The sequence below is a fragment of the Erinaceus europaeus genome, chromosome 5 (assembly GCF_950295315.1).
Source record: "Erinaceus europaeus chromosome 5, mEriEur2.1, whole genome shotgun sequence".
NCBI classification, from domain to species: domain Eukaryota; kingdom Metazoa; phylum Chordata; class Mammalia; order Eulipotyphla; family Erinaceidae; genus Erinaceus; species Erinaceus europaeus.
Window position 1 is genome coordinate 768,597 of NC_080166.1, and position 12,082 is coordinate 780,678.

At 49.3% G+C, this 12,082-nt stretch overlaps 1 protein-coding gene across 1 annotated transcript in view; it reads right to left on the minus strand.

Moving 5' to 3' along the window:
- CPLANE1 (ciliogenesis and planar polarity effector complex subunit 1) overlaps positions 1-12,082 on the minus strand; it is a 107,575-nt gene that overhangs the window by 62,996 nt on the left and 32,497 nt on the right. The window contains exons 20-26 of the mRNA XM_060190957.1: positions 10,692-10,856; positions 8,196-8,334; positions 7,525-7,634; positions 7,203-7,361; positions 6,678-6,786; positions 3,388-3,673; positions 1,160-2,060 (exon numbers count right to left, since the gene is read on the minus strand). Of these exons, the coding sequence (XP_060046940.1) occupies positions 1,160-2,060; positions 3,388-3,673; positions 6,678-6,786; positions 7,203-7,361; positions 7,525-7,634; positions 8,196-8,334; positions 10,692-10,856 (1,869 nt within the window). The remainder of the gene's footprint in view (positions 1-1,159; positions 2,061-3,387; positions 3,674-6,677; positions 6,787-7,202; positions 7,362-7,524; positions 7,635-8,195; positions 8,335-10,691; positions 10,857-12,082) is intronic.

Here is a 12,082-nt window from a genome sequence, read left to right on the forward strand (position 1 = left end):
TTTTTAAATATTTATTTATTTCACCTCCAGTTTCTCTCTGGGGCTTGGTGCCAGTACTACGAATCCCCAGCTCCTGGCAGCCATTTTTTCCCATTTTATTGGATAGGACAGGGAGAAATTGAGAGGATGGAAGACAGAGAGAGAGAGAGAGAAAGACCGCCTGTGAAACATCCCTCCTGCAGGTGGGGAGCCGGGGCCTCGAACTAACCTTGTGCTTAGTACTATGTGCGCTTAATCGGGTGTGCCACCACCCGGCCCCCTAATTATTTATCTACTAAATAGAGAGAAAAGAGAACCAGAGCATCACTGTGGCACACAGAACAGCAGGCACCAAGCTCCAGGACGTCAAGCACGAGGTCCAGAAACTTAAGTGACCATGCCCCCTCCCAGGATGCCACGCTAACTACTTTTACAGGAATCACCTGAGTTAGAAAATTAGGTGATTAGATTGTGATCAACATCATCAACTTTCAGTTACCTAGTGATTCATTCATATATATATATATATATATATATATATATATATAATTCATATATACATAAAATTCATATATATATATATATAGTCAACTTTCAGTTACCTAGTGATTCATTCATATATATATATATAATCCCCACCCTGTGGTTCATACAGAGGGTGAAAGGAAACTTCTATAAATAGTAATAGGTGGGGGTGGGAGTACATAGCATAATGGTTATGCAAACTGACTCTCATACCTGAGGCTCCAAGTCCCAGGTTCAATGCCCAGCACCACCATAAGCCAGAGCTGAGCAGTGCTCCGGTTAAAAAAAATAAAAAAGTACTAGGTGAGGCCAGGTGGGGGTGCACCAGGTTAAGTGCACATAGCACAAAGCGCAAGGACCACACAAGGATCTGGGTTCGAGCCCCTGGTTCCCCATTTGTAGGGGGAGAAGCTTTACAAGCAGCAAGGCAGGTCTGCAGGTGTCTCTGTCTCTCTCTCTCTCCCTTTCTATTTCCCCCTTTTTCTTCTCAATTTTTCTCGCCCTGTCCCATAAAACGGAAAAAATGGCCACCAGGAGCTGTGGATTTGTAGTGCAAGCACCAAGCCCCAGCGATAACCCTGGAGGCAAAAAAAAAAAAAAAGAGAGAGTAACAGGTGAGAATTCTCACCTGTATGTAAACAATTCAGATACTTACTTTCATGCTGGGCTTTTTTGCCCTGTGGACAGCAAAATAGGGTTGTTTGGAAAGCCACAACGCTGTAAGAACGGCAGCCGTGGAAGTCTTGACGCGAATGACAGGACTGTGTGGAGATCTCCGCTCAGTGAGCACGGAGTCACAGGGCAGTCTCTTGTCGGCCCACCTTAACATCCACTCCAGCAGCCTCTCCAAGAAGCCAGAGCAGCTACTCAGCGCCAGAGGGAGGTGTGCTTGCGGGGAAATCTCACTGCCATGACTGGCTCTGAAAATGAATCTTCCAGGCTTAAGTGACCTGGGAGTCCAAGAAGCATGGCCGGGTAGTCTCTCAACTAAAGGTCTCCCCGGACTGTCATCCTGTGCTCTGTAAATCAACTTCTGTTTCAAGCCAAACAATCCGCTCTCACATTTGTTTTTTCTGACTGCACGGGAAGGGCTCTCTGGAAGTGGTCTGACTTCCGGCGTTGAAGCTGGACGCCCCTGGCCTTCCGGAAGCTCAGGCTCATCCGACTCAGGGGCTGCGACAAAGCAAGAGCCAGCTCGAAACACACTTTGGCTTTGGGATTTGCCCTGACGTCGATTCAGTGTGGTTTGCACATCGAAAAGTAGAGAATTTAGCTCGTGCTCTCTAAGAGTTCCAGAAAAACTGGTTAGATACGGTATCCCGGGGACTTTGGAACTAAGTAAATCTCTTTCAAGAACGTAACTCAAGAAAAGTTCAAGGAATTGAATATACTCGTCGTCATCACGTTCAAATTCCCAAGCGCCCACGGCGGGCAGTCTGTTCTGTGATGACTTGTCACAGTCTTCTCTTCTTTTAAGGTTTTCTTTCTCATCACCTATTTTCTTTCTCTCTTTGGGCTTGCCAGTCCGTGTTAACTCCATGCCACTTGGGGCATTTCTACAGCAAAACGAAATGGGAAAAGACAAAATCAAAGACCACATGGAGCTTAGACTTCACATAAAATTCTCTCTATTGAGTCTCATGATCTTTGCTTCTCAATTTCTTATCTTTCACATAGAGGTTTTGAACTAAGTTCTCAAAGTGCTCACTGAACATCTTGAGGTCAAAAAATATGAACACGGGGTTGGGTGGTAGTGCAGCGGGTTAAGTGCAGGTGGCGCAAAGCACAAGGACCGGCATAAGGATCCCGGTTTGAGCCCCCGGCTCCCCACCTGCAGGGGAGTCGCTTCACAGGCAGTGAAGCAGGTCTGCAGGTGTCTGTCTTTCTATCCCTCTCTCTGTCTTCCTCTCCTCTCTCCATCTCTCTCTGTCCTGTCCATCAACAACGACATCAATAACAACGATAATAACAACCACAACAATGGTAAAACAACCAGGGTAACAAAAGGGAAAAAAATGGCCTCCAGGAGCAGTGGATTCGTGGTGCAGGCACCGAGCCCCAGCAAAAACAAAAAAGAACACATTAACATCAAAAGTTAGAATCTGTGTTGAGATTAAAATGTATCTGTAGAGACTTTACGATAAAGAACATGAATGCTCAGAGACCGGGTGGTGGTGTACCTGGTCCCCACCTACAGGGGACTCAGGTATCGAAACTACTAACTATGAAACATCAGTGAACTCCAGAATTTTATCTACTCACTTGATTACTATTTTAAGGTGGGAATATTCACTTCACATCTGAATAATACTTACAGTGAACTTTCAACTATAGCCTCATTTTGTGTTGTTAAATATTTATTCATTCACAAGAAAGAAAGGGAGGGGGGGTCAGGTGCTGGCACACTGGCTGAGCACACACACTCCAGTGCACAGTGACCGGGGTTCAAGCCCCTGGTCTCTACCTGCAGGGGGAAAGCTTCACGAGTGGTGGAGCAGGGCTGCAGGGGTCTCTCTGTCTTCTCCTTCTCTATGCCCCTTCCCTCAATTCTTCCCTGTCCTATAAATTAAATAAGTTTAAAAAAAAAAGTAAATAAGTAAGTAAAGGCGGGGAGGGAGGCAGAGAGCACCAGAGCCCCTGATGACACAGGCCAGGGACTGGGCCCAGGACCCCAGGCTTGAGAGGCCCCTGCACCGTCTCACACGCCACAAGTCTCATGTGATTCTCCTAAGATCCGACACGTAGGGCAGACGGAACCTGCTCACACCACTGTGATGTGATCGGTCGGTCAGGCTGGAGCTGGAGTGAGCTCCTCTGTGCAGGAAAATTCTGGAAACTGCTCCTGAAGGAAACGAATGTTTGTGATTAGGGTCTTGGCTATACCTCTGGTGGCAACGTAGCCTGCTTCTGTCTTCAGAAAAGGTATCTGCTGTGTCCGCCTCACTGTGAGCCCGAGAGCTCCCCAGCTCTGTGAGGCTGCTTCTGCTCAGGCTGGCGCCCAGGGAAAGCACGTCAAGGCCAGGAGCCTCAGCTGGTCTCTCCTCGTCAGCAGGCTCCCACACGTTCATCTCAAGGGAGCCGATGTTCCTCTGCACACGCTTCAGGGCTTTCACCCTGCCCTGGCGGGTAGAATGGAGGACGGCCGACATCAGCTCCTCACCCAGGGGGCCTAGGGCAAAAGGGACGAGAGACCTTGTGCTTGACTGGAACAGGCCGACTGAGCCCACAGGCGGAAGCTTGACGACGACCAAGACTCATTGCCGTTCTCACAGGCCCGGCCTCCCCAGCCGCCTTCAGAAAGCAACGTCCACTTAACAGGAAAGAACTGTAGAAGCTGGAGAAGGTCCATCAGAGAAACAACAAAAGGGGGCCGGGCAGTAGCGCACTAGGTGAAGTGCACACGCTATAGTGCACAAGGACCCGGGTTCAAGCCCCCGGTCCCCATCTGCAGGGGGGAAGCTTCATGAGTGGTGAAGCAGGGCTGCAAGTGTCTCTCTGTCTCTCTCTTCCTCTCCCCACTGCCCTCTTGATTTCTCTCTGTCTCTGTTAAGTGAGTCAATAAATGAATAAACAAATAAGAATACAAGGGACAGAAGCCTGCCCATAAGGAAAGGGTTTGGGGTGTTGTTGTTTTCTGCATGACTCAGCTGCAGCTCTGCTCCTCCAGAGCTGGGCAGATGTGGGGTGGCCGTGAAGCAGGGGCAGGGTACGGCCTGCACTTTGTGGGGACTCCCTCCCTCCCCTCCCTTCCCCTTTCTTTTCTCTTCTGCTTCTGCTCCATTTCAGAGGTGCTGACCTGGCACCAAGGAACAGAGCTGGGTCCCAGGGAGAAGCGTCCCTGCTGTGCCTGGGGCCACGGGGCTTAGTTTAACTTTGAAGTCGCAGGTCTTTCTGACTGAGACGTTGGACTTGATAAATTGAGAAACTCTCAGCTTGCTTGGAGTTCACTAATGTTTTTTTTTTAAGTTGCTTTCTTTAAAAAAATTGAATTTTTTAAATTGTCTTAATAGGTGAGAGACTGGAGCCGTGCTCAGCTCTGGCTGATGGTGATGCTGGGGATGGAACCTGGGACCTCAGAAGCTCAGGCAGGAGTCTCACTTAATCACTGTGCTGTCTCCCGCTCCTCAGGGTGTTTTGTTGACTGCCTTTGCACCACAGGCAAACCCTAAGAGTCTTCAGGCCTTCATGCAGTTAGTCAGCAGTGACAGGAATGCTGAGATCCCCAGAGAAAACTAATTGGTTGGGTGGCAGCTCAGCGACCATACACAAGGCTCACGCCTGAGGCTCCAGGGGCCCGGGTTCAGTCCCCAGCACCACCATAAACCTGATGTTTTAGAAGTTGTCTTCCTTTCTAAACCTGTATTTTCAGTGTTAATAAGAATAATGTACACACTGTTCTCTAAGAACTTCAAAGGAATTGAAAACTCAAAAAAAAAGTCCTGAATTATGAAAAATTAGATAGCTTGAATATTTAAAAAATAGAAGTATAGTGGTCCAGGAGGTGGCACAGTGGTAAAGCTTCGGACTCTCAAGCATGAGGTCCCAAGTTTGATCCCCGGCAGCACATGTGCCAGAGTGATGTCTGGTTCTTTCTCTCTCCTCCTATCTTCCTCATTAATAAATAAAATCTTTAAAAAAAAAAGTATAGAAAGAATGACTAAGGGAGTCGGGCTGTAGCGCAGCGGGTTAAGCGCAGGTGGAGCAAAGCGCAAGGACCAGCGTAAGGATCCTGGTTCGAGCCCCCAGCTCCTCACCTGCAGGGGAGTCGCTTCACAGGCGGTAAAGCAGGTCTGCAGGTGTCTATCTTTCTCTCCCTCTCTTTGTCTTCCCCCATCTCTCTCCATTTCTCTTTGTCCTATTCAACAACGACGACAACAACTATAACTACAACAAGAAAACAACAAGGGCAACAAAAGGGGATAAATAAATAAAATAAATATTTAAAAATATATATATAAAAAAAGAATGACTAAATTTTTTTAAGATAGATTTGTCTGTTTATTTATTTATTTATGGGGCTGAGGGAGAGAATCAGAGCATCACCCTGGCACATGCACTGCTGGGGACTGAACTGGGGACCTGATGCTTGAGAGTCTAAAAAGTTTTCTGTTACGATTCATGACAGAGTGAACGTGAGTGTAGATTCAGATAAAGAAATGAGGAAACCTTTCTAAGCGCTGGAAGTATTAATGGCAAGGGGAGGCTCAAGTTTCCCACAGAGAAAATATCTCAGGGGCTTATTACATTATATTACATTACTGTTCCTTTTCTAATTTTTTAAAAAAATGTGTCCTAGCTGGAGTTTCACTGCTCTAGCTTTTTCTAGTTTCACTGTCTCTATCTTTTTTCCAGACAGATAGAGACAGACAGTGCAGAGACCTCAGCATGGATGCTCCCTGCAGCGTGGTGGGCCAGGCTGGACCCTGAGTCTCGCTCGTGCCAAAACACTGCACTGCCCACCTGAGCACTCCACTATGTTCCAAAGACAAGTGTCATTTACAGTCTTTAAAAACGTTCACCATATCTGGAGTGTACTTACTGCCACTGAACTGTACACTAAAAATCATAACTTACGAAGACTTTACTGGAATAAAAATGTTTTTACATAAGGTCACCTTGACTTGTACTGTTAGCAGAGCTGTGTATTGTCATGACAAATGCTTTATCTTTTTGAATCTTCTTTCACTTGACTTTCTTTTTCTCTTCTTCTCTTTTTTTGGACCACTACAACCCATTATTTATTTATTTTTCCTTTTTTTCTTTTCTTTCTTTTACCAGAACTCTGCTCAGCTCTAGCTTATAGTGCTGCCAGGGAGTGAACCTGGGACTTCAGAGCCTCAGGCATGAGAGTCTCTTTGCAGAACCACTGTGCTGTCCACCGTCCACCCCCCGACACACACACACACACACACACACACACACACACACACACACACACTCTCTCTCTCTCTCTCTCTCTCTGTCTCTGCACTCTCAGTAAAAACGAGGAAATGGAGCACGGTGTGAGTGGACAGCCTGCCAGGGCTCCCAGAGCTGTTTGGCTCAAAGCGGCAGCCCTGCTTCTGCACAGTGAGAGCTCTGCCGTCATACACACCTGACTTCAAGGAATAGCGGGAAGGCAGAGGGAACACAGACGCTTTCAAAACAAAGTGGAATCTGCAGAGCTTACTGACCTCTCACAGTACAGTGTCTGAGTCTCTGCTGGAGAGAGTGGTATTTTTCTCTTAGTGGAACCCTTACGTCCTCTGGATTAGGAAACGCTTTCACAAAAATGTCTGCTACCTTCGAAAAGAAAAGTTAAAAATGTGTTTTATGAGCAACAGTAATCTTGATTAAAGTAGATTTATAAAAAAAAATTTATTTATTTATTCCCTTTTGTTGCCCTTATTGTTTTATTGTTATAGTTATTATTGTTGTTATTGATGTCGTCATTGTTGGACAGGACAGAGAGAAATGGAGAGAGGAGGGGAAGACAGAGAGGAGGAGAGAAAGACAGACACCTGCAGACCTGCTTCACCGCCTGTGAAGTGATTCCCCTGCAGGTGGGGAGCTGGGGGCTCGAACCAGTATCCTTACGCCGGTCCTTGCACTTTGCGCCACCTGCGCTTAACCCACTGCGCCACCGACTGGCTCCCAGTTAAGGTAAATTTCAGACGTACTTGTTAAAGGTTCTGACTTTTCATCTACAATCATATCACCTTCCTGATTGGTGGCAGCTCTCCAATGAGGCTCAAAATGAGATCCTGGATCAGTTCTTCGGTGTTAGAGAAACGAGAGAAGGGTAGCATTCGGCACGCCCACTCCACGGCGCTCAGGCAGCGCTCAACCACGTCAGAGTCAAACTCCAGTTCCACGTCCTAGGAGGATGTTGAGAAATTTATTTCCTTTGTACTTTTGATGAGCAGACCAGAAAGTAACTTTTTAAAAACAGTTTTACTACGTAAGCAGTAGAATCATCTGCCAAGCAGTAATTTCCCGAGTCACTTTCTTATTTCTCTTAGTTTTACGAGAAGTAAATACCTTTTTCGCCTCCAAGTTGTCTCTTGCTTTCTGGTGCTGCCTGCAAATACAGGACAACTTGTCACGGACATGGAGCATCCAACACAGGACACAGAGCTCCCTGAAGCAATCTAGGCCAGGAGATGAGAATAGAGGAGTTGGTAAGTATATACATCAAGACCACACTGACCTCACCTCTTACACTCCTTCTGTAATATTCTAAGTATCTGATCATTGGAGAGAGACAGAGAGGAATCGAGAGAGACGAGGGAGATCGAGAGGGAACAAGAAAGAGAGGCGTCTGCAGCCCCGCTTCACCACTTGTGAAGCAGTGAGGACCGGGGGCTTGAACCCAGGTCCTGTGCACTCTAACATGCCAGCTCTCCCAGCACCACTGCTTGGCTCTGTGTTTGTTTTTACTGTTTACTAGTTATTATTGTTATTATTGCTGTCGTTGTTGGATAGGACAGAAATGGAGAGAGGTGGGGAAGACAGAGAGGGAGAGAGAAAGACAGACACCTGCAGACCTGCTTCACCGCCTGTGAAGCGACTCCCCTGCAGGTGGGGGGCCAGGGGCTCAAACTGGGATCCTTATGCCGGTCCTTGCGCTTTGTGCCACCTGTGCTTAACCCGCTGCGCTACAGCCCGGCCCCTGTCCTCATTCTTAAGAAAGGAGGTCTCTTTGCACAGACCTATGGCTTTAATGGAGACATCATCGAGCTTGTGGTCCCCAGTTGCTCCAGGACGGAAGAACAGTAGCCCTCCTTTGCAGTGATCCAGTAACGACTGAGGGAAGGGACTCAGAGCAGGAAGGGACCCTTTCTCTCGAATCTGAAAATAAAGGGCAACAGAAAACAGTAACTGTCAGTTGTATGAACCGAATTTTAAAGCAACCAACAAGGCAGGGCGCGTGAATCCTACAAGGTGGACACCAGCGAGGCTCCTCTGCGCTCATCACAGAGCCCCAGCCCAGCTGAAGCTTCAGAAACGTAACTGTAGAAGGTCATCACGGCACATCTCTTTTTTATTATTTGTTTATTTATTATTGGATAGAGACAGAGAGAAATTGAGAGGGGAGAGACAGAGAGACACCTGCAGCCCTGCTTCACCACTTGGGAAGCTTTCCCTCAGCAAGTGGGGACCAGGGGCTTGAACCTGGGACCCTGTGCACTGTGATGTGAGTGCCTAGCCAGGTGTGCCACTGCCTGGTCCCCTCAGGTCACATCTCAAAATGAAGGCTCTAGCCAAAACACTCTTTATCACTCAGTGTTGTCCACAGAGAAAAACTGTAATGTCTTCTGTTCCTGAACTTCCCGACTGGTCTAATAAAGACGCTGTTCCGTTCTCACCCCACATAAAGCTATGTAAACACCTAAAAATGAATCTAAGCATTCCATCCACGTGCACTGCTTAGAAATGCTCTGTCAGTAATAGAACTAGAAAGTTACCATTTGTCAACCTTTCATAAAGTCATGATGTCACCAGGGCCACCAAAATGCTAGACTGGGTAAAACCTGGTGCGGTTATGCGAAATTGATACAAACGGGACACAGCCAAAACTTATTATCCACCTCACCATCAGTGAAAGGAAGACAGATGGACGTGTCACAGAATAGGCTACGCAGGGCACCGCACAACCCCGCTCGGACAAGCACCGGACACGCACCACTCAAAGGCCCCCTTGCTCTCCAGACAAAGACTGGGAGGGGAAGACGGCAGCTCTGGGCCAGACACCCCGGACCGGATGAAGCTCCAACCTGGGCCACAGGCAGGCCTGGGCTGGGCCTCCAGGCTTCTGCTGGAAGAGCAAGTCCTCCCACTCCATGCGGCTTCACTAAAGAAGCAGGGCAGGAGAGAGCTCAGCCGGCAGAGCAGACAGTGCACCCGGCTCAAGGAGCCGGGTCTGAGCCCCTTGTCCAGCTGTCACCCAGAGAGGAAGCTGTGCCAGGACTAGAGCAGCATCTGCTCTTCTCTCTCTACTTCTCGGCCTCTGTCTGGGAGGAAAAAGCAAGAAAAAAGAGAACGTCTACCAGGGGAGCGGGACTTCTCATATGCAAAGCCCAATCTAAAGACAAGAAAAGAAAGGACGTCACTCAAAATAAAAGGTGTTCCTAGACTAGTAAGAGAGAGAGAGAGAACAGGAAAACCTGAGTAGTAAAAGAACAGGAAAACCCAAAGCAGATGAGAACTAGTCAGGGACAGTCACGCTGTCTACTCCATGACTTACAGCCTAGCTGAGGGGCAGAGAAGCGGCATCCTGAGCTCTGTGGTCACACGCGCTGCGGCCACGGCTCAGCTGCCGTCTGTGTGGACGGACATGGGCGGCGTGTCACCGCCAGACTCAACTGCACACCATCAGAAATGGCCGTGAGGACGCCGGCTGGCGGTGCCGACGGAAAGGGACCTGCACAGACTCTCGGGAGTCACGTGGACACAGACATGATCTGGGAGAAGCGGGGGTGGGGCAGCCCTAAAATCAGCCTAAATTCTCAGAGGTTATGCGGACGGAGAAAGAAAAAAGGGAGAGACTGAAATGACGTGGAGTTAGCCGCTGGGTCCCACTGCCCACTGCCCACTGCCAGGCAGGCTGACGCAGAGAAGCAGCGGCCCGCAGGCGTGTGTGCGACAGGGACCGCCTGGGCACAGCAAGCGTCACACACAGGCACAACTTCACTCTCTGGGCCATTTCTTCATTCGGAAAGAGGGAGAGAGGGAGCCGGGCGGTGGCACACCCGGGTAAGTGCACATATTACCAGGCTCAAGGACCAGGGTTCCCCATCTACGGGGGGCGGGGGTCCTTCACAAGGGGCAAAGCAGGTCTGCAGGTGTCTGTCTGTCTCTCCCCGTTTCCCACAGCCTGTCAGTTTCTCTAATAAAACTTAGAAAGGAGAATAAACGAGTCCGCCAGGAGCAGTGGATTTGCAGCGCTGCCACCGCGCCCCAGCGACAAGCCTGGAGGAGAAGAGAGAGAGAGGGAGAGACACCACAGCACAGAAGTCCTGCTGGTGCCCTAAAACCTCCCATGGGGTACCGGCCGGGGCTTCGGGCAGGGTCACCCGCGCACGCGCACACGCGGCAAGGCATGCGCTCTACCCAGTGGGCCGTCCCTCCCGCCCAGGAGACTGGCCGTTGCAGTGTCGCCGCATCGTGCTGCCCGGCACCACCCGTGAACAACGGGCCCTGCGCACCTTCTGCATGACTCTCCTCGCCCATCTCAGCTGCAGGATGTACCACTGAGCTGCCGGGAAGCAGCACCGCGCTGCTCGGAGAAGCAGAAGGCCACGCTGCAGGATCCCTGACAGCTTCTGGCGACTGTCCTTCTCAGCCCTCAGGAGAGGGTCGCCACCGCCGTCCTGGAGAGAAGAGCACATCAGCATCTAGTAGCAGTGACGGGACGTTTAAGTGCTGATGTGGAGAGACACGGGACCGTGGTGCTTGGCCCTTCTCAGCCACGGCGCCCGGGACTCCTGACGGCGCAGTGAGGCTTCACCTCGGGCGTCTCCGCCATGACTGTCTCTCCCTAACGCTCTACTGAAGCTGACGGCTGACATGGGGACCATGTCTCGTCTCCCCGTGACCGTGACCGTGACCGTGACCGGTGTCTGTGCACTGCTCTCTCGGGCTGGGGCCTCTTTCCGACACCGTGCCCAGGACCCTAAGTCCCTTCCACCTGCCCGCCCCACCTCCCTCAGCTCCGTAGCTGTTTTTAGAGTCCAGAGTCCGTTTCTTTGGGCTCGGGAGGAGCACAGAGACAGCGTGTGTGGCCCGCCTGTGTGGGGACCTGTTTTTAGTATCTGACACTGCATAGTAACAACAAAAAAGTCAAAACAGTATCATCAATGTTCTCTTTCTCTCATCAAGACAAAGAAGCTACTTCTCTTCCCTCATACGATGTAAAATCTGATCCTAAACCTTCCCCTGCAAGAATTAAAGCTCTTGTGGTCCGGGAGGTGGCGCAGTGGATAAGGCACTGGATTCTCAGCCATGAGGTCCTGAGTTTGATTCCTGGCAGCACATGTACCAGAGTGATGTCTGGTTCTTTCTCTCCTCCTATCTTTCTCATGAATAAATAACTAAATTAAAAAGAAATTTTTTTTTAAAAAAAGAAAGCTCTTGGGAGGTCGGCCAGTAGCACACCTGCAGGGAGGCTTCACTAGGGTGGAGCAGGGCTGCAGGTGCCTCCTTGTCTCTCTCCCTCTTTCTCTCCCTCCCTCTCAAATTCTCTGTCCTATCCAGTGAAATAAAATATGCTCTAGGTATGAAACACCCCAAATTTAATCTCCAGTACCACCTTAATCCAGAGCTTTTGAAAAAAGGGAGGGGTCAGGTGGTGGCACACCTGCTTGAGTGCTCACATTACAGAGCACAAGGCCCCGGGTTTAAGCCCCGGCCCCACCTGCAGGGGGAAAGCTTCATGAGTGGTGAAGCAGGGCTGCAGTGTCTCTGTCTCTCTCTGCCCCCCCAATTTCTTTCTGATTCTATCCAATAATAAGTAAATAAAATAAAGGAATTAAAAATTTAATGAAAAGAAAGAAGAGAAAATTGCAAAGTTGAGATCCAAAAGTTTGTCTTCAGAGCT